This window comes from Drosophila teissieri, chromosome 3R (genome assembly GCF_016746235.2).
Source record: "Drosophila teissieri strain GT53w chromosome 3R, Prin_Dtei_1.1, whole genome shotgun sequence".
NCBI lineage: Eukaryota > Metazoa > Arthropoda > Insecta > Diptera > Drosophilidae > Drosophila > Drosophila teissieri.
In genome coordinates, this window is record NC_053032.1 from 9294140 (window position 1) to 9312408 (window position 18269).

The window sequence follows — 18269 nt, forward strand, 5'->3', positions numbered from 1 at the left end:
GCACTTTCAAATTTATTGTTTTATGGGCCCACGCAGAACTTAGTAAAATGCGAGACGATTTTTGTTGCAATACTTAAATCTATTGTTTTATTCTAATTTCGAATTTAAAGTCGAACACAGAATTAACTTCAATTAGAATAAGAGGTTTTTGTTGCAGCTTTCACAGAGCTTTTACCACCATAAATTTATATTGCTTGGAATTTGTCTCCAGCGATTCTGCTAGACGTCTACTTCTTCCGCACAGTTAACAATCACCTTACCCAGCCCAATGTTGGACTCGTGCTGGGCAGTTCGAAAGGCCTCCTCCGCCTTGCTCAGAGGATACTTTGCCGTTATGAACTTGTGCATTTGTGCTCGACCAGATTGCATAAGTTGAAGAGCAGTCGGATACCTGTGGAGATACCAGAGTAACTGAATGGTTAGATATGGGGATTCTGATGCACCCACATATTGGCGGAACGGAAACTGGGCACAAGGCGGATGTTCTTCATCAGAACGTCCAGGGCATTAAAGCTGGCACACTCGGAATCGCACTCTGCCAGCACACACACCCCACAAGGCTGCAAGGCCATGACTGCCAGATTCATCGTCATTGCAGAGATGGAGCAGTTAATCACGCAGTCCGGCCAGTCCTTGAACTTGCTGTAGATAGCTTCGAGGACCTCTCCGAACAGGGCGTTGCTGTCGAACTCAACTGCTTGGAAACCGAAGTCCCGGGCGACCACATCCAGAGCCGGAGCCATACATCCGGCTATGGCCACACGCTTGGCTCCGATGGCCTTTGCGCATATGCCGGCCGCCACTGCCGTTGGGCAGGATCCCAGGATGAGGACATTGCTGGTGGGCGTGACGTTGGCCTTGAAGCACGCCTGACATCCCAGTGCTAGTGTTTGAGTTAAGGCACCCTCCTCCAAGCTGATGGACGAGGGAAGCCGGTGACAGAGGTCGGCCGGATGCGTTTGGTAGGTGCTTAGGAAGCCGTTGTACACCAATCCGGAGCACATGTTGTACAGGCCCTTCTTGCATAGGTCACAGATGCCGCAGGACAACGCCGACTCCATGACGACGCGGTCACCCACGTGCAGGTGATGGACGCATCGACCGAGTTCCTCCACGACACCTGTCGCATCATGGCCCAGGGACATGGCTTCTATGTCTTTATTGCCGTTCTCGTAGACATGGATGTCAGAGTTCGAGACGGCCACCGAGCCCGTCCGAATAAGGACGTCTGTATAAGAAACGAGAGATCGATTAAACTGGCTTTAATTCCCAATCAAAGGATAAACTTACCAAAATCCTTTGGTCGAGGCTTGGATACAGGAACCACGCTGATCTCGTACGGATTTGTTATGTGCAGCGTAAGAGATTGTTCATCCACAGACCTCTTTTCAGAGGATGGATGGCAACATACCCGTGTGCTGAATGACCTCTGCGCCTGCAGCTGGGTAATAGTACTTCGGGCCAGGAGACTGCCTATTCTGTCTTGGGAAGAGATGATGGACCTGAGCAAACTGAGCAAATACAAATCACATGACTACGCACCATCCTTTTTCTTCTTGCGATCGCACTTCTTCTTCGGGAACTTGACCTTGGCGCATTTGCCGGTGCAGGCTTTCTTTGGACAGTCGCCTTCGTTGTCGAAGCAATCGTCGCGCAGTCCCGTTCGCTCCTTGATGTCCTTGCCACGATTAATGGGGTACTTTGGCATCATTTCGCCACACTTGCCGCCAGATTTACCCTTCTTGGCGTATCCGCGATAGCTGCCTTGCGGAAGGGCTCCACCGCAGATCCTTCCCGTAAGTCCACCGAAGCGTCTTCTCAAGAGGGTCGTGTTGATAGTAAATCGGGCAGGAGCAACTGCCTTGTGTAGCAGCCGACTCTTGCAGAGGGAACACGAGCAAGAGCTTGCAGTCTTTGCAACTGGGATACGATAGTGACGGCGCACAAGAGTGGAGTAGACTTGGAAGCGGGGACCACTAGAAAGAGTATTAGATTCACGGAAGACTTGGCTTAAGGCGGTGGACAAGTAGCGCCTGCTTGCATCCGGATGGTTAGTGAAGGTAGAGAACTTGCATTTGTTTTTGTTGCCGCCAGCACCCTTCTTGAACTTGGCGCATGGATCCTTCTTTTTCTTATCATCCTTTTTGCCCTTGGCACAGGGATCCTTCTTTTTATCCTTCTTGGCGCAGGGATCCTTCTTCTTATCCTTAGCGCAGGGATCCTTCTTCTTATCCTTCTTTGCGCAAGGATCCTTCTTTTTCTTGGCACAGGGATCCTTCTTTTTCTTGGCACACGGATCCTTCTTCTTCTTGGCACATGGATCTTCCTTTTTCTTGGCACATGGATCTTTCTTTTTCTTGGCACATGGATCTTCCTTTTTCTTGGCACATGGATCTTCCTTTTTCTTTGCGCATGGATCTTCCTTTTTCTTTGCGCATGGATCTTCCTTTTTCTTGGCACACGGATCCTTCTTCTCCCCAGACTTGAACTTAGCACAAGGGTCCTTTTTCTTATTGTCCTTTTTCTTACTGTCCTTCTTGTCACAAGGATCCTTTTTCTTACTGTCCTTGCCACAAGAGCTCTTTGCCTTGCACGTAATCTCAGTGGTTTTTACAGCCTTCTTACGTGGCTTCTTTTTTGCAGGACGCACGCAGGGATCCTCCTTGCAAGGATCTGTAATTAGAGGACATTTTCCAGGACATTTTCGCTTGGGCTTAACGGGTGGATGCTTGCAGCCGTCTTTGTCCACGGGAACTGGCACCTCTTGCACCTGGGTGCCCGGCACTGCACACGCTTCTTCGGCTATCTTCTCCTGGGCTTGCCGCACGTGACCAACTTGATTAGCCGCCGACATATAGGAAGTATCGATGACCCTAGTAGGAAGGGTCTCCTCATTTTTGGTTAGTTCCAGGTCGGCGATGTAGGTATCCGAGGATTTCGAGTTTCCGGCGAAACCCTTCTCTAAGGCGGTACTGCAAAGGTTGGCAGCCAGCGAGGTGAGGTCATCGTTGAAGCCCGGCATTTTGTCCTCCGTCAGATGGGCGGGATTTAACTTCTGGGTATCTATCTCCACTACGCCCGAGATCAAGGCGTTAAACCTAAGCGGCAGCGTTTTCTCTACAGTGCCAGGCGCATCCAATTCCACCTTTGTGTGCATGCAGATCATGGGATCCTGCGGAGCTACGGCGTTCGAGTCCTTGCTTTCGAGAGCATTCCGCAGGTTGGTCATGTCCATTTCGAAGGACAGCTCCATTGACGAAACGGCCATATCGTTAAGGCGATTGCTCAAATCCTGCGGCACATCGACACGCACCTCCTCGACGAAGTCGCCCTCTGGGTTAGCGAGCTCTTGGAGATGGATGGGTTCCGCCTGGGCCATGGCCGACATGGATTTTGTGGTTTTCAGAGCCGAGTTGGTAACTGGATTACTTAAAGCGTTTTGGAGGCAACTATTAACTGCCGCCTGGCGGTGCATCGGTAAGTTGACACCTTGACCCGCATCCAATGCAGTTCCCACAGCGTTTACGTCCGCCGCTGGGGAGGATGGGTAGACTTGCCAAGAGGTGCGTTCTTCGGCCCTCGCCTCAGCTTGCGGCTGATCCCCCGATTCCACTTCCTGCACTGCCTCGTTCAAAGCACTGTATTCCTCGACCATGCTGTTGGAGAAGGTCTCGATATGGTTGGCGTACAAGCGCAACTTGTTGATCGTTTCAAGCGTATCCTTAAGTTCGTTGGCATCCATGCCGGACAGATCCAAGGGCACAATGACAATCTTCAGATCCTTGCCATCACCCGTTTCCGGTGTAATCAGACCAATGGGCATGATCTTGGGCGCGTTGCCCGAGGAGCCGGAGAAACTGATCCGCTTGCGCAACATGTCCACATTATCGCTGACCGAGAACACATTGCCACCCTTTTGCGAGTACTTCTGCACCCGGACGCGACTTGGATGAGTGGTCCTTCGGCTAGACTTAGATCCGGAGGAGGCACAGATGCAGAGCTGTCTTAACCGTTCAGTATAGAGAGCGTTACGCGGTCGGAAGAGCGGTGCATGGTAGGTAACGCATCGAGATATCTGAAGGAGATTAGGTCCGAGACGGTTAGTCGGGAACTTCCCGAATATTCCTGGCATTTTTTCTTTATGTATAAAAAATTTTACTTGATCAAGAATACATAAGTTATCACGGTAGAATTTCAGTTTCGAAAAAAGGAAAGAAACCAAAATGTGTAGTGTGTAAGACGTAGCAAGGGAAAATGATCTACAAGCCTAGCTAATGTTTAACGTAAGAGTGAAGGGCCTACTGATTTTATCGTTTAGCCCTAATTTCGAAATAATTTGTTTCTAATAAATAAAGAGTACTTACCTGCAAAAAGTTTGTTACTCTGCCAAATAATCGCATACTACCGAATTTTTCACTTGTGCTGAAATGCCCAAAACTAAAAACTTTAAATTTGGAATTTTGGTGGAATTTTTTTGTGGGTTTTTAAAAAGGTTGTGTGTTAGCTCTGGGCTATGTGTTCAGACTGAGTAAGTAATCCAGGGAAAATTGATAACTAAATTTTGCAAAGCCTACTGTTTTCCCGAAATGTCGATCAAATTCGTTAAAAAGTTTTATTGGAAAGTCCTTGGAAAAAATGGATTACTGCAACATTTTGATGCAGATATGATCCCATAAATGATACCACTCCAAACCCGAAGAACCGACTTTTTTTGGGGGCCTCTAAATGCATTTTAAATTAAATTTAGGTACTACAATCGCCCCTACCGCTGCTGCATATTAATTGATTCACTGCCTTCAGCTGCGCCCTGGTCACCCAAGTACTTGGTGCTTCAGTTCGATTTTTGCTTTTGCTGGCAGCGGTTTCTGTTTCTGCTTCGGTTCGGTTCGGTTCGGATTTGGTTTCGATTTCTAGCCCAGAGCTAGATCCGTGATTTCATTGACAATGTTGCGATTGGCCAGCTCCACACTTAGTTCCATATGTTTTGTTGTATTTTTTAATGTAAGCAAACACTTGGCATTGCCGATTAATAGGCAACTTTGTTATGCCTTAATTCATAATGTGGGGTTTTTAAAACAATTGGGTGCCTCATAAACTATTGAAGGAAATGGTGTAGGTCATGCATAGAGTTTTGTTGGAAATTAGGGATCTCCATCGTATTTATTTTTTATATTTTGACTGTCTTCCCTTATCCACACGAAGCTTAAAAGTTTAACATATGTAACATTTGATTCTTGAAATCAATGCCGTTAAATCACTAAGAAATGTAAATCAAAGAAATAATATAACTATAGTCTCTGCGTAATAGTATGAATAAAGACGACTTTTTAAAGCAGCCACAATATAGACAGGCACATATCATAATTTCCAAATCTATTCTTTTTTTATTTTTAAAACTGCCATATCTTACTGAATGAATTCAAGGTCCAGTGACGAGTGCGCGCCGGGATTTGAATATAGAAAGCCTTATTACCTGGCATACTCAATATTCATTAACGTACTTGTAGCCGGTCATTAAGCGCCAATTATAGATTCCATTTCTCCAAATGTATCTGCAGTTTTTGTGGCTGCTGCTGCTGACGACGACGTCCGCCAAGCCAACCAACTCCAGCGATTCTAGTTCCAGGAATGGAATGCAACATGTGACCAGCTTCGTGAACCAGAAATCCAAGTCGGGAGTCCGCGAAGAGTTCGATTTCGATCAAAATGAGGCGGAAGCCACCAACTCGGCGCACCTGCAACAGCTTTTTGGCAGTTTGTTGCAACTGCCTGGTAAGGGAAACATGAGCCTGGAGCTATCCTTGGAGACGGACGACGATCCGGTCAGTGAGCGAAACCAGCTGGATGATGGAATGGAGGCCACTGGGGAGCAGCATGAGGGCTTCACCGAATCAGCAGATGCATGGCATCGCATTAAGTTGAATATTCCGGTCCTGGAGCCCGTGAAGCACTTGATAAATACAGTAGGTGGCGGCGGGGTGAACGACTCCCATGTCAAGAACAATACTCATCGACTGATTGGACACCATGGCGTCCACGAACCTCATCACAATGGCGGGAACATCAGCTCTCCGGCCATCGAAACGGAGGAGGATCGAGAGACAGCTATCGACAGCACCGGCTTCGATGTCCTGGAAACGTTGGGCAGCGCGGGAACTGTTCTATTCAGCATCTTGCAGAATCTTCGAAAGGTGTTTGCCGCTAGTGCCGGAAGTGCCAGTTCCGCATCCTCAGGGGGCGGCGGTGGAGGAGCAAATTAGAGCCGTTCCTTTGGAGATTATGTTCTGTGATTAATATAAGCCTTATGCAAATTCGGATTCACCTTTGATTCTTACTAATCAAATAAACGAAATTATATGAAAATGTCAAAATTATTGACGGTTGTACATATATCTCAATTTGGGGACATGAGTAAATTAAACCTTATGGTGTTAGGCCTAACCGACGGCAAAATCTCTAATGACTACTGGTACTGCCCCAAAATAGACATTCAGTTGAATTTTATGAAATATTTTACTGTCTTAATCCTGGTTTGCGATAAGATATTTTAAAGTAGCCTACATGAACTCATAGTTTCCGTCGTCAAAGTTGCGGTTGCCGACCATTGGGCCGCCGGCTCCCATTTGATTGGGATTCTGGCCGCCCATTTGCGGCCGGAACTGATTTCCTGGCGTAGTCTGATGCTGTAATAGCTGGCGCAGCCCTGGGTTGTTGTTGCTCATCATGGGACGCACCATGCGCTGCTGCTGTTGTTGCGCCTGCTGCTGCTGCATGGCGGCGACGTTTGGCGCCACTTGTTGCAACTGCTGTTGCAGATTTGGATTGGGCACGCCACCGGGACCAACGCCCACGCCCACGCCTACGCCCACACCCAGCGGCATCCGCTGTTGCTGCATCATGTTCATTTGCATTTGATTCTGTTGCATGGGCATGCCGCCGGTCCCAGGACCCGGTCCGCCGCCAGGAACTCCTCCACCCATCTGCATATTGAGTTGGAACTGGTTGTAGTGTTGCTGCTGCGAGTTATCCTGTTGCATCTGTTGCTGCTGCTGTTGTTGCTGTTGCTGCTGTAGCTCCATGGGCGACTTGCCCTGCTGCTGCATCATTTGCTGTTGTTGTTGCTGCTGTTGCATGTTGCCGTGCTGCTTTTGTTGTATGACTTTGCGCAAACGCTCCACAAACATTGCCTGATTGTTAGGAATGAAACCCAGGAAAGCGTTGCGGTCTGGCGTGTAGAGTAGAATTAGAACCTTAAGGTCGCAGGCAGGCGAGTTTGGGATAGAGGAAAAGTGGACGCAGCCAGCGTAGCCGGAGGTCATCATCTTAGCCAGCGAATCAAGTGCCTCTCCTGGAGTCGGTCGAAAAACTACCATTTTAGAATCCTTGAGAAACTGACCACCGATATTGCCAACTAGGTGCTTAGGCATTAGCTGCATCAACAGCTTGGGCGGCCAGTTTTCAGCCTTGATCTCGGGTTCGCCATCTTTAATATTGGTGCACACGGTGCACTGGAGTGTATGGGGAATCTTCTGCTGATCCGACTTCGGCTTCTCTGACCACTCCAGCACTCCGGTCCAGATCTTTTCCCTCAAGGAGGCCTGCTCCTGTTGCGAATTTCCCTGCTGCTGCTGCGGATTGCCTTGTTGCTGGGGATTAGGCTGCTGTCCCACTTGTTGCTGTTGCTGTGGATTGGGCATGTTGCCGGCATTGCTAGCCGGCATCATATTGTTTCCTGCACTGGGATTTCCCTGCTGTTGCTGCTGTCCTTGCTGCTGCTGTTGCTGAGCCAGTTGTTGTTGCTGCTGCAGCTGCTGATGATTTATCATCTGCTGCTGGCTTAGCATCTGCATCCTTTGTTGCTGCTGCTGTTGGGCCTGTTGTTGTTGCTGCTGCGCCTGCTGCTGTTGCTGCTGCTGTAGCGAGGTTACAGTTTGGTTCGGCGGCGGAGCATTAATGCGCGATATCAGAGCAGAATTTGGGTTTTGTTGCATGCCACCGCCTTGGCCTACACCGCCCACATTGCCTGCTCCCTGCATGAAGGGCGGACGCGCCTGACCCGGCTGGTTGGGATACATCCAACGGTTTTGGCCGGGTCCCACGTTTTGCTGGAAGTTCGGGTTCTGCATCTGATTGGGGACAAATTGGTTCTGTTGCTGCTGCTGCAAAAGTTGCTGCTGCTGTTGTGGATTGAGTAAGCCCGCTGGGGTATTTGGGCCGGGCTGCTGTTGTTGCATCGTATTCATGTTCATGACCTGCTGCTGAGGATTGCCTTGTTGTTGCTGCTGCTGCTGCTGCTGTTGTTGTTGTTGCTGCTGCTGGGCTGGTGTAGTGTCCATGGGCATGCCCTGGCCTTGTTGTTGCTGACCAGCTGGGTTTTGTTGCTGTTGTTGCTGCTGCTGCACTGTAGCCTGTGCAGCATTGGGGGCGGCCATTTGGGCCGCCATGCTGTTGGGACTAGGTGCTCGTTCCTTGAGGCTGTATCCCTTTAGTAGCACCAGGTGTCGGATGTTCTTGGCATAGTTTTTGCTCGTAATGGGCTGATCTCCGTCAGCTTTCATAAAAAGTTTAAACAACACAGGCATCTTGCGTGGAGCAATGATGGAGAGATTGATTTTGCGCTCGTTGAAGAGTGCCGCCAGCTGCTCACATGATTTGCCCGGATACTTCCACGATTCCGTTGTGGGCATCTGGTACGGCGGACTGTTGCAGATGAGAATGCAGTGTCTCTGAACACTGGTCTGATCGAGAAGCTGCCGCCGTTCGCTGATGTCATCAAAACAACCGTGGGCTGCAGCGAATCCTTCGGCCATGTGGGCGCAGGATTCCATTCCGCCTCCCACTAATGGCAATCTATCTATCGTCTCCATCACTTTCTGAGGCTGCAGAAAGGGTCCATAAGTAGAACAAACCGGCTCCAGCAGATTGGCCGCAGTACGGTAGACCACAATACCGTACAGAGTGGCAAAGCGCTCGGCAATGAGGTACTCTCGCTCGTCGATGGAGCCAGTGGTGAAGTGTTCCAAAGTCGGCAGGATGTAATTGGTCTTTAGCTCGTTAATGTAGGCTCCGTTGATGGCGCTGCCCTCGATAATGAAGACCACGTCGGCCAGGGGAATCTGGTCCACCTCCATACTTAATCCGGAGGGTGGGAGTTGGCCTTAAGTTGGAAAACTTGTTGCAAGAAACGTAAACTATGTTGTCTGCTTTACACCGCTCTTTCACTTTTTTCGTTTGTTTTGGATATCGCTCAGCTACTATCGATAGTCAGCTTGTAGTCATCGCTTGGAAACTGCTAGGGATGCCGAAGAAATTAATTCTAAACTATTTATTAAATTGAATTTAAATCATATACGAATTGTCTTCAGAATTTATCTTCTATTGAATCAAAATATTGACGTTCTATTGAAAAAATATTTGTTTTCCAAATAAAGGAATTGTTTGGTGTTTTATCAGATTTATTACTTATGTTTTAATCAATCAAATATTTTGTACTAGGTAACCTTCTTATTTGATGTATGCATTTAATCGCGTTTTCAGTGAAATTATGTAGTTAATTCTTTAAATATTCGTTACCAATAGTTTATATCGATGGTTGCAAGTGCTGCCAGACTCTTGCAGCGAGAAGTCATGCAGCAGTCTGGCAGCGCGGTCAGCTGTTCCTATTGCTCAACTTGCGCAGTTCGTTTTGTTCAGTTCATTCGCCGATTTTGAAGAATACGGACGCTGACGCTGGCATCGCGTCGGTTTGCCAAAAAAATTCGTAAAAAGCACACGCAAACCGCTTAAAAAGTGTCAATTTACAAAACATTGGATATTGAGCAGTGCAAGTGCATGGGAAACGAACGTTGAGATTGCTGAAAACAACCGAAAGTGCGAATTGCGGGCTTTTTTATGGCTGTCACAGAATGTGTGGCACAAAGCGGAAAGCGCGCTAATTGAGCGTGCGAGCGCCTAAAACGCAGAGAAATGTAAATAAATAAACGTGTGACTCCGCGACAATCGTGAAAAGTCAACAAACACGCCATTTGGCAAGTGAAAAGTGAGTGAAATCTGGGTAAATTTCAAATGATTTGCCCATTTCGCATTTGGCAAGAAGAACAGCTGTTGTTTGTCATCTCGCTCTGTCTGGTTTGTCTCTCTCTCTCCTTCATTTTTGCCCTCTCTCTGTTTTTGTTGCTCCCCTTTGCTTCTCTTTTTTTGTACTGCAATGTTGCTAAATCGTTTGATTCTATTATTATAATTATACTCCTTGCCCTGACGTCAAGGAAAAACCTGATCATTTGGCCTGGCAATTAGCATGGTTTAAGTGTAGTTTAGAGTACAGAGAAGTAAATTAAACGGCCATGTGTGCACTGCATGCTGTGCTTTTTTGTTATTGTTGCCTGGCAACATGTTTCGCCACATCTGCCTTTTTCTTCTTGTCTCTCTTTTTCCAATTTGCCAATAAGCAACTTTTCCATTTGTTTACAACAATTGTGATCGCTGCAATAGCAAAGATCGCGAAATGAAATCGCCTACATGAATGTAAAGCACCAGTTTTGCCTAGGCGTCACTGTGACTTCCGATCTCCGGTCAGTTTAGTTGGGTGATTTTAAATTTAAGTACCCTCCCTGAAGCCAACTAACTCACATATGCCTAATAACATTCAAACCTTGATACATTACACATTTGCCAAGCGGATTTATCACATATGAACAAGAATATCAATTCCAGATAAAGCAGCTTATGATTACCAACTAATTGATATCTAGGACGCCTATACAATAAAGTCTGTTCATTATATGTTATGTCTTTATCAAAGGTAATAAAAACTTCTATTTACCGAAATATTGACAACTATTTTGATATTTGCACGCCTTTATGTTTTTGTGTATCAAAATGTTTACTAGAACACGCTCCTAATAATCCAACACTAGACAATTTTCAAACAAACATACATATGTTATTGAAAACTAAATAATTGTATGTGTACACTTTATCATGAACATAGGTATATTTTGAGTTTGAACTGAAACCTTTTTTTAATGATTAAGGGTATACCAAATGCACTGCTTTCAGCTCACCTTTTTTCATGTGTGTGGATTTGTACATATGTATGTGCATATACATATATGTATACATACATGTATATCTGGTTTATGTCTTATATCGTTACGCTATACATCTGCAGATCGCATTTGCTCGTGTCATATATAATTCAAGATTTCCCACGCATATAAAGATAATTTTTTCTTGCACGGACGAAATTTACTAATAGATTCAATATTTACTAATAGATTTGTAATTAAAATAGCGTCATATTTAACGATAAATCAACTTCACCGCTTTGTTATCAGCGTTGACCCTAACAAAAAATATAAAGTACAATATGCTGGAATTGTGAACTTCTTATCAGTCAGCCATTGAATTAAGTTCTTTTGAACCATGTATTTTTGTGTTTTGTTTTTTTTGAAGAGCTTTCAGCTCCTAAGTAAGTGGCTAGATAAGGGATAGACAATTTGACAGACCGCCTTATCGGTATGGTCAAGAGGTAACGAATCGGGGACGGTGTTCCTTTGTAGTGCACCCAAATCTAATAGGTTTCTAACAGTTTTTCACTCTTACTCTATTTGCAGGCACTGAAACCCTAGAGACAAGGAAAACCCATTTCCGCGCCAAGTACGATGGGCGAAGGTGTTCCCATTTTCAGAGTTCTTATCGGGCAGCGTCTGAAGTATGATTGAGTTGGCCTCGCCACCGATTCGCGTCTGGTTGTGGCTGCGGTAGGCCGATACGGATACCCGCTTGAACTCCACTCGGGTGGACTCTTGATGGACCTTTAGTGCGATTTTCGAGGGAGGCCAGAGGAATGGAACATGCCCGGGGATATGCATAAGAACGTATCTGTTCAAGTCGATAGTGATTTTGCCTTATTGCTACCCAGTGGAGTTTATGAAATCAAGAAAATGGAACCGCGCTCCAAAATCCGAACAATCATTGTGTTTTGTCTCTTCCTGGCCATCGCCGGTATCATCGGATTCGGATACTTTTGTCAAGATCAGGTAAGCTCAAAAGCCCCTAATTAACTTCCATAGCGTTGCACATAATTTACTTTTTCGTCCCTTGGCGCCAATGCAAATTAGCACGCCTATTGGCGAAATGCTGAATTTCATCATTTATATTTGCGTTTATGTTTTTATTGGAATTACCATTCATACATTTTTTTGGGGGACGAAACTCGTTTTTCTACGGCGCATCAATAAATTTATTAGTTCTGTGTTTGCTGATAATCGTATAAAAATATGCGCTGGAGTGTTTCCCTGCGGTCCATAGACAGATTTTATAATATAGAACTCCCCTCAATGTTTACCCATTTTTGTGAGCTTAAATTAGACAAAACAAAATGTTTTGTTTACAGCCTTTCGGTTGGCGCCTTCAAAACTTGGAAATTGTTTATGCAAACGCAAAGGTGCTAAAGAAATTCGTCCAGAATGGGAAATATGTAACATTGTAAAGTTTTGCTTGTAGCGATTGTGCTTCTGTTATTATTCATAAATCTTTGACACGCGCGCCCTGTATGAAAATTAGTCTAATCTGTATCATAAAGTTTACAAACAACTATTTCTGGTTGCTATATTTAGGTCACTACTCATTATATCGCCCATAAATCTTTGACGTGGTTGATTGAAATTTGTCTAATCTGTAAGACTAATAAGGCTTCCCCCTCGCGTTTAATGAATGATTTAATGGCCGAGGTGTAAAGTGCATTCGTGGGCCATAAAACCCAAACCGAGGCAAAAACAGCGCATAAAATTCTACCCTGGGGACACATAAAGCCAGGCCAGACGGTATTCCTTCAACTTGCCGTATTGCAGTGTTCATATACATACGTGCTTTGGATATATTTAACTATTAATCCAGCTCGTGCCAGTCACATCTAAAATAAGCCCCGATAAAATGTTTGAAGGAGGCCATAAATTGCCAATTGCAGGCGAAAAAACAAGAGAGAACGCTATAGTCGAGTTCCCCGACTATCTGATACCCGTTACTCAGCTAGTGGAAGTGCGAAGGCGAGTCTTCAACACTGACAGTTTTTTTCGGTTTGAGGGCGTTAGAGTGGGCGTGGCAAAAAGTTTTTTGGCAAATCGATAGAAATTTACAAGTCTAATACAAAATGAAAAAATATCACAATATTTTCAAAAGTGTGGCGTGGCAGTTTGGCGTTTGGGCGTTAGAGTGGGCGTGGCAAAAAGTATTTTGAAAATCGATAGAAATTTACAAGACTAATACAAAAATGAAAAAATATCAAAACATTTTTCAAAAGTGTGGGCGTGGCAGTTTTATGCGGTTTGTGGGCGTTAGAGTGGGCGTGGCAACATGAATCAACAAACTTGCGCTGCGTCTATGTCTCTGGAGTCCGTATGTTTAATCTCAACTTTCTAGCTTTTGTAGTTCCTGAGATCTCGACGTTCATACGGACAGACGGACAGACGGACGGACAGACGGACGGACAGACGGACAGACGGACATGGCCAGATCGACTCGGCTACTGATCCTGATCAAGAATATATATACTTTATATGGTCGGAAACGCTTTCTTCTGCCTGTTACATACTTTTCAACGAATCTAGTATACCCTTTTACTCTACGAGTAACGGGTATAAAAACCAATGTCTTGATGAGTTCTATATGTGAGGCTGTTGAAAAGTGTTTCAATTTTGTTTTGGCGGTCTTTAATTAAACAAGAAACAAATTCGTTGAGTCTCCAAAAACCGAAAAAGAAGCCAAGTGGGCGTGACTGCTAGCATGAGTTCAATGTCAAATGGTAGTGTTTATGATATAGATATAGATATATACATTTAAATATAAATGTTTATTCGAACGATTTTTTGTTTGCTTTCGGCGCAGTGAGTATTAAATATTTTCTAAATTGAAATAGCTAGCCAAAATGACATTAATTGAGCGCAGCTGCCTCGCCCTCCTTTTTCCCTTTTTTCCGCACGCGATCTAGCCAGACATAGTGACGAGTAGGGCGTGGCCACGCCCCCTGCCGATGTGATGTGCGTGCGTTGGAAAATTCGCCGTCTTTAAAAATAGCTTTATTAGTTGTACGCGCTATAAACGAAAAACATGCTTAAATGCATAGTGCGGCGAAAGGCAAACATGAAAATGAGCCTCATGAGGTTGCGTGCCCAATGGAAAACAGACAGATTATTCTATTATTTCGGATGCGAGGGCGGCCCATTTCGGAGATTCTTTCAGATTTGTATCCTTAATGGGCCAAGTTGAATATAAATTACTCGGTCGCGATGGGAGTATTTTGTTCCCAGAATACTTGAACTCGTGGTACTTGGCTTGATTAATTACAAGCCATTTTTAATTGTCCTTCCTTGCTGAACTTAAGTAGCAGTTATTGTCTTCTTTCAGATCATTAAGCCAGTAATGTTACATTGCTTTAATAATATGACAGGAAATAAAAAATAAAAATTGAATCTTTTTGATAAACTAGATTTAATTTAGTATTAAAAGATACACCGGATTCTTTCGGTGTACAGTTTTTCCAATATTAAATGTATTGTCTTTGTATTTTTATAGGAGTTGGAACACAGTAAAACGTGTTTATTAAAACTGCTAAAAGAAACAATTATAGATTGGCTAAAAAAAGTACTTGGATAGTTTTTATTTCAGTAGCGCTCTTTATAATTTTACTTTATTTCGGACACATTTTTTAATTGCAGCTCTTAATTTTATAGCCTGTGGCAATAATTATGCCAGTAAAAGTGTAAAGTTTATTTGACAGTCATCTTCGCAGTGCCTGTGCCTTTTCCAAAGTAGCAACAAATGTGTAAACACAAACTGCCAGTAGAACATAAACAAAATCGGTGACTTTTACTCTGAATATTTAATGCTCTGGCTTGCTGTATTTTTCTAATTTGGTTTTGTTTATTTCAATTTATGCAAATTTTAAATCACTGAATATTTATTCAGTCCTGATAAAAGGCCATTAATTAAATACCGCGTTCGAGTGGCTCGAGTTGTTTGAGTATGTGAGTTTTAAATAAATTGTGGCTGGAGGATTTCGTGATGGTTGTGACGTCCTATCTGCAATTGTTTACGCAAGTTTGAAATAAGGTTCAAAGTTCAATTACAGGTGTGTGTTTTTGTTTATGCCGTCTTCTTGGACTCTTTGGTTTATCTGATTGAATAAACAAAAGGCAATGTTTATTATTTCAGTACGCTTGCATATTCAGTTTTCATAATTGCTGCAGTGGCTGGCTGGATTTTGGCCCAATTCACAAAGCGGAGCTAATGAAATGAAAACTATTTATGACTTTTTCTGTTTTGTTTGGCCGAATGTTTTCGAAATTTATACCCGTACCTCAACCTCAACCGCAATGAAAATGTTTTGTTTTAGGTTTTTATGGCGCCTTTTCCGCATATATATTTGTTTTGTCCCACTTTTTTTTTGTGAGCTTGGTTTATTTACCAAAATACAGGGAAATGAACAGCATATGAAATTCCTGTATTTATATCACTCTTTTTATGTCTCTATTAAAACTGCAAAACACTTGTCGTTACCAGCTAGATCGCTCCAAACTTTGACTTCGGCTTTAGGGCCATAAAAAGTTTACTCCATGAATCCATTTCGGTTTTTGCTTGTGCGTTATATTAGCAAAGATTTGTTTGTCCGCTCCCCGCATTTTATTGTTGTCGTTTTATGGCAGCGTTAATCAATTTAATTGAGTGTGGGATTTTTATTGAGAATTTTTGGTAAGTCACTTTATCAGATTTGTGACAAGATTATAAATCCCCGATGGACTTAAAATCTTTCTGGTGAAATGGAGCCCTGCTGCGCCTTAAATGTCTCAATTACCTTTAGCTCTTTGGATCTTTGTGATCGCGCTAATGATTTAGTAGGTGATTTAATGCCCAAGTCTAAGCTATTTATTGTTTCCAACGATGAGACTGGGTATGTGGGTTTAATTTCATATATACATTCATGAGTTCTATGGGTCAAACATCAATATATCTACGAAATGTCCCCCAATTGTTTTGGCTGCACGATCAAGATAAGTTTCTGAGCCGCCCTAACAATTTCAGGAACACAATCAATTAGCCATATTATGCCTGCCAAGTGACGTCTTCATTACGGTTCAGTCCAAGACCAGAAGCTACTGGAGAAAAGCAAAAAAAGAGGCGCAAAAACTGCCAAGACGAGGGCAAACAAAAACCGCAAAGCACATAAAGTCCAGACCAATTAAACTATCAGCCATCTGAAATATATGTGCGGCTGGCAGGGGGCATAAAGAAATTCAAGCTTCGCACATGCCGCAAAAAATCAAGAGCCGGTCATAACTCAGGCCGCACATGTCATAAAGCTGCTTGTCGATGGGCAAAATCCGGGGGAGGTGTTGGGAAGTCAGGCGGCACTTTAATGTGGCATCTTTCCCTCGCACTGGGGCAAATGAATTTTCAGATCCCAGATTCCCTAAAAACCAGAGACAAAAGATCAGCTGGGCATTATTCACGCCTGTTTGAAGTTAATTCTTGCGCAAAAGATCAGATGATGCTCAGATATCGGTTCTCCTTCCACGCGAAAGATGCAGCGTCTGGAGTACCGGAACCCCTGGACAAATTAGCCATCTACAGAGACCCAAAATAAACCCGTTGACTGGTTTAGCTCTTCTTTGTGATAAAAGTTTTTTGATAGCCCAGCCTTGCGCGCCGTTCTCCCTTTTTTTCTCTGTTAAAAAACCGGTTTGGGTTTCGTGTCTCGAGAGCTTCAAATTTGGTGTACGTGCTCGGGTAAGGTGCTTATGTCAAAGATTTGGTTCTTGGGCTCCTATTGAGTACGTTTAATAAATATTAAAGTATGCACGAGTCAACGTTAAAGAATACATTAAATAAAGCAATATACATAAAATTATTCACGGTCAACGACATTCAAATTTAAATATAATATGTTTTAAGCATTGTAGATATTTTGGTAATTTGCAGATTCATATATATAAATATGTTATATTTTATACTATATTTCGTTCGTGGTTAAGCAGCTTTCAGATAAGTTTGGGTTGTTGAAACTATTGGTCGTAAATACAAATTTATTATTCATCCATTTCCGATCAAAAAAACAACAAAGATATTAACTTCTTTGTGTACTTTACCAAATTATTATGACACACTTTAAATAATTAATAACTATCTAAATATAAAGTAATTAATTTTAAAATCGCTATAAAGGGCATTAAGTAGCCACCATCTATTCACCCTTTCTTGAGTTTCTAATGTTCTTTTTAAAGCTCTGTAAACTGATAGCCGTTTATGATCTTAAATGGCAATGCAGGTAGATAAAAGACCCTGTATGTTGGTTGCTTTTTATACCCTTAAGGCAGTTTATAAAAGCGTTAAACGTTTGCATCATAATCCTGATTATTTCGAACGAACAAATGTATATTTAGCATTTTCTAGCATTTCAATCGTGGTGTCGGAAATCAAAAATATTTCGAAATATGCGTTGCCTTAAACTGCACATTCAATTGTTTGAATGGAATCACTAATTTTTAGCCAAATTCTATTCGTCAGTGGTGGTAACAGATGTGCGCCGCGGGCATTAACAAATTTTCCATTCGTCTGTTTTTCCACTCTTGGCGTTTTGAAATCCATTTAGAATTATTCATTTATGTGCAAAATCATTGTGCCGCAGCAATTGGCAATTAGAAATTCAATTCAATCGTTATGTAAAATGCAATTAGCGTTTTGTAATACTAATTGCAATCATTTCGTCGTTGCAGCAGCACGTGCATTTAAGTCCTGGCTAATTGGATTATTTTGGGCTCAGCATTATGCACTGCGAACGATAGGGAGAATAGTGAGCCAAGCTGAATTATCATTTCGGTGCAGAAAATGGTGCTGCATTGAAATGTAAGTCGGATTTTGCGAGCAGCGCTTAAGGGCCAGGCATATTCAGATTCAGATTCTGTGGAATAAAATATGCGGATAATGCCATGCCTTTTGTAATTTCGAGGTGTTTGAACTTTATTACGATTACTCTTAACATAAACCCAATTTACGTTATGACCTTAGCATTTAATGCTGTTTTACCAGCTCCTTTAATGCGAAAAGCTTACCAAAATTCATTTACTTGGGAATAAACGACATGCACAGTTGCAAAATGATGTGCAGAAATTTTCTACATCATTATTGGCTTCAATAAAACATTAAAACTTACTTTTAACATTTTTATGCCCGTTTGGCTTCTAACTAACACATACAAATACACATAGCTTCCA

At 43.3% G+C, this 18269-nt stretch overlaps 4 protein-coding genes across 6 annotated transcripts in view; 2 read left to right on the forward strand and 2 right to left on the reverse strand.

Annotated features, from left to right (window-relative positions):
* Positions 1-58: 58 nt before the first annotated feature.
* LOC122622383 lies at positions 59-4527 on the reverse strand. 3 transcript variants are annotated; one of them, XM_043800787.1, is made up of 5 exons: positions 4365-4527; positions 1543-4075; positions 1291-1482; positions 448-1228; positions 59-391 (listed from the first exon to the last, which is right to left on the reverse strand). In XM_043800787.1, exons 1-5 carry the CDS (start codon positions 4398-4400, stop codon positions 220-222), a joined length of 3714 nt encoding a protein of 1237 aa, XP_043656722.1. In that variant the 5' UTR covers positions 4401-4527; the 3' UTR covers positions 59-219. The 3 variants fall into 3 exon arrangements, with proteins under 3 accessions (XP_043656722.1, XP_043656721.1, XP_043656723.1); XM_043800786.1 differs by lacking the exon at positions 4365-4527 and having other exon boundaries at positions 1543-4220; XM_043800788.1 differs by lacking the exons at positions 59-391; positions 448-1228; positions 4365-4527 and having other exon boundaries at positions 1337-1478; positions 1543-4228.
* Positions 4528-4656: 129 nt separating this feature from the next.
* On the forward strand, positions 4657-6363 carry LOC122622386. Its single transcript, XM_043800791.1, has 2 exons — positions 4657-5001; positions 5559-6363. Exons 1-2 carry the CDS (start codon positions 4945-4947, stop codon positions 6258-6260), a joined length of 759 nt encoding a protein of 252 aa, XP_043656726.1. The 5' UTR covers positions 4657-4944; the 3' UTR covers positions 6261-6363.
* Positions 6364-6384: 21 nt separating this feature from the next.
* On the reverse strand, positions 6385-9269 carry LOC122622384 (mediator of RNA polymerase II transcription subunit 25). The gene has a single exon (XM_043800789.1). The coding sequence runs from the start codon at positions 9129-9131 to the stop codon at positions 6558-6560; it is 2574 nt and encodes an 857-aa protein (XP_043656724.1). The 5' UTR covers positions 9132-9269; the 3' UTR covers positions 6385-6557.
* A 438-nt stretch (positions 9270-9707) lies between these two features.
* The window catches only part of LOC122622229 (heparan-sulfate 6-O-sulfotransferase 2), an 80854-nt gene continuing 72292 nt past the window's right edge, over positions 9708-18269 (forward strand). Inside the window, exons 1-2 of the mRNA XM_043800533.1 lie at positions 9708-10039; positions 11616-12041. Coding sequence (XP_043656468.1) covers positions 11856-12041 — 186 coding nt within the window. The 5' untranslated portion in view covers positions 9708-10039; positions 11616-11855. The remainder of the gene's footprint in view (positions 10040-11615; positions 12042-18269) is intronic.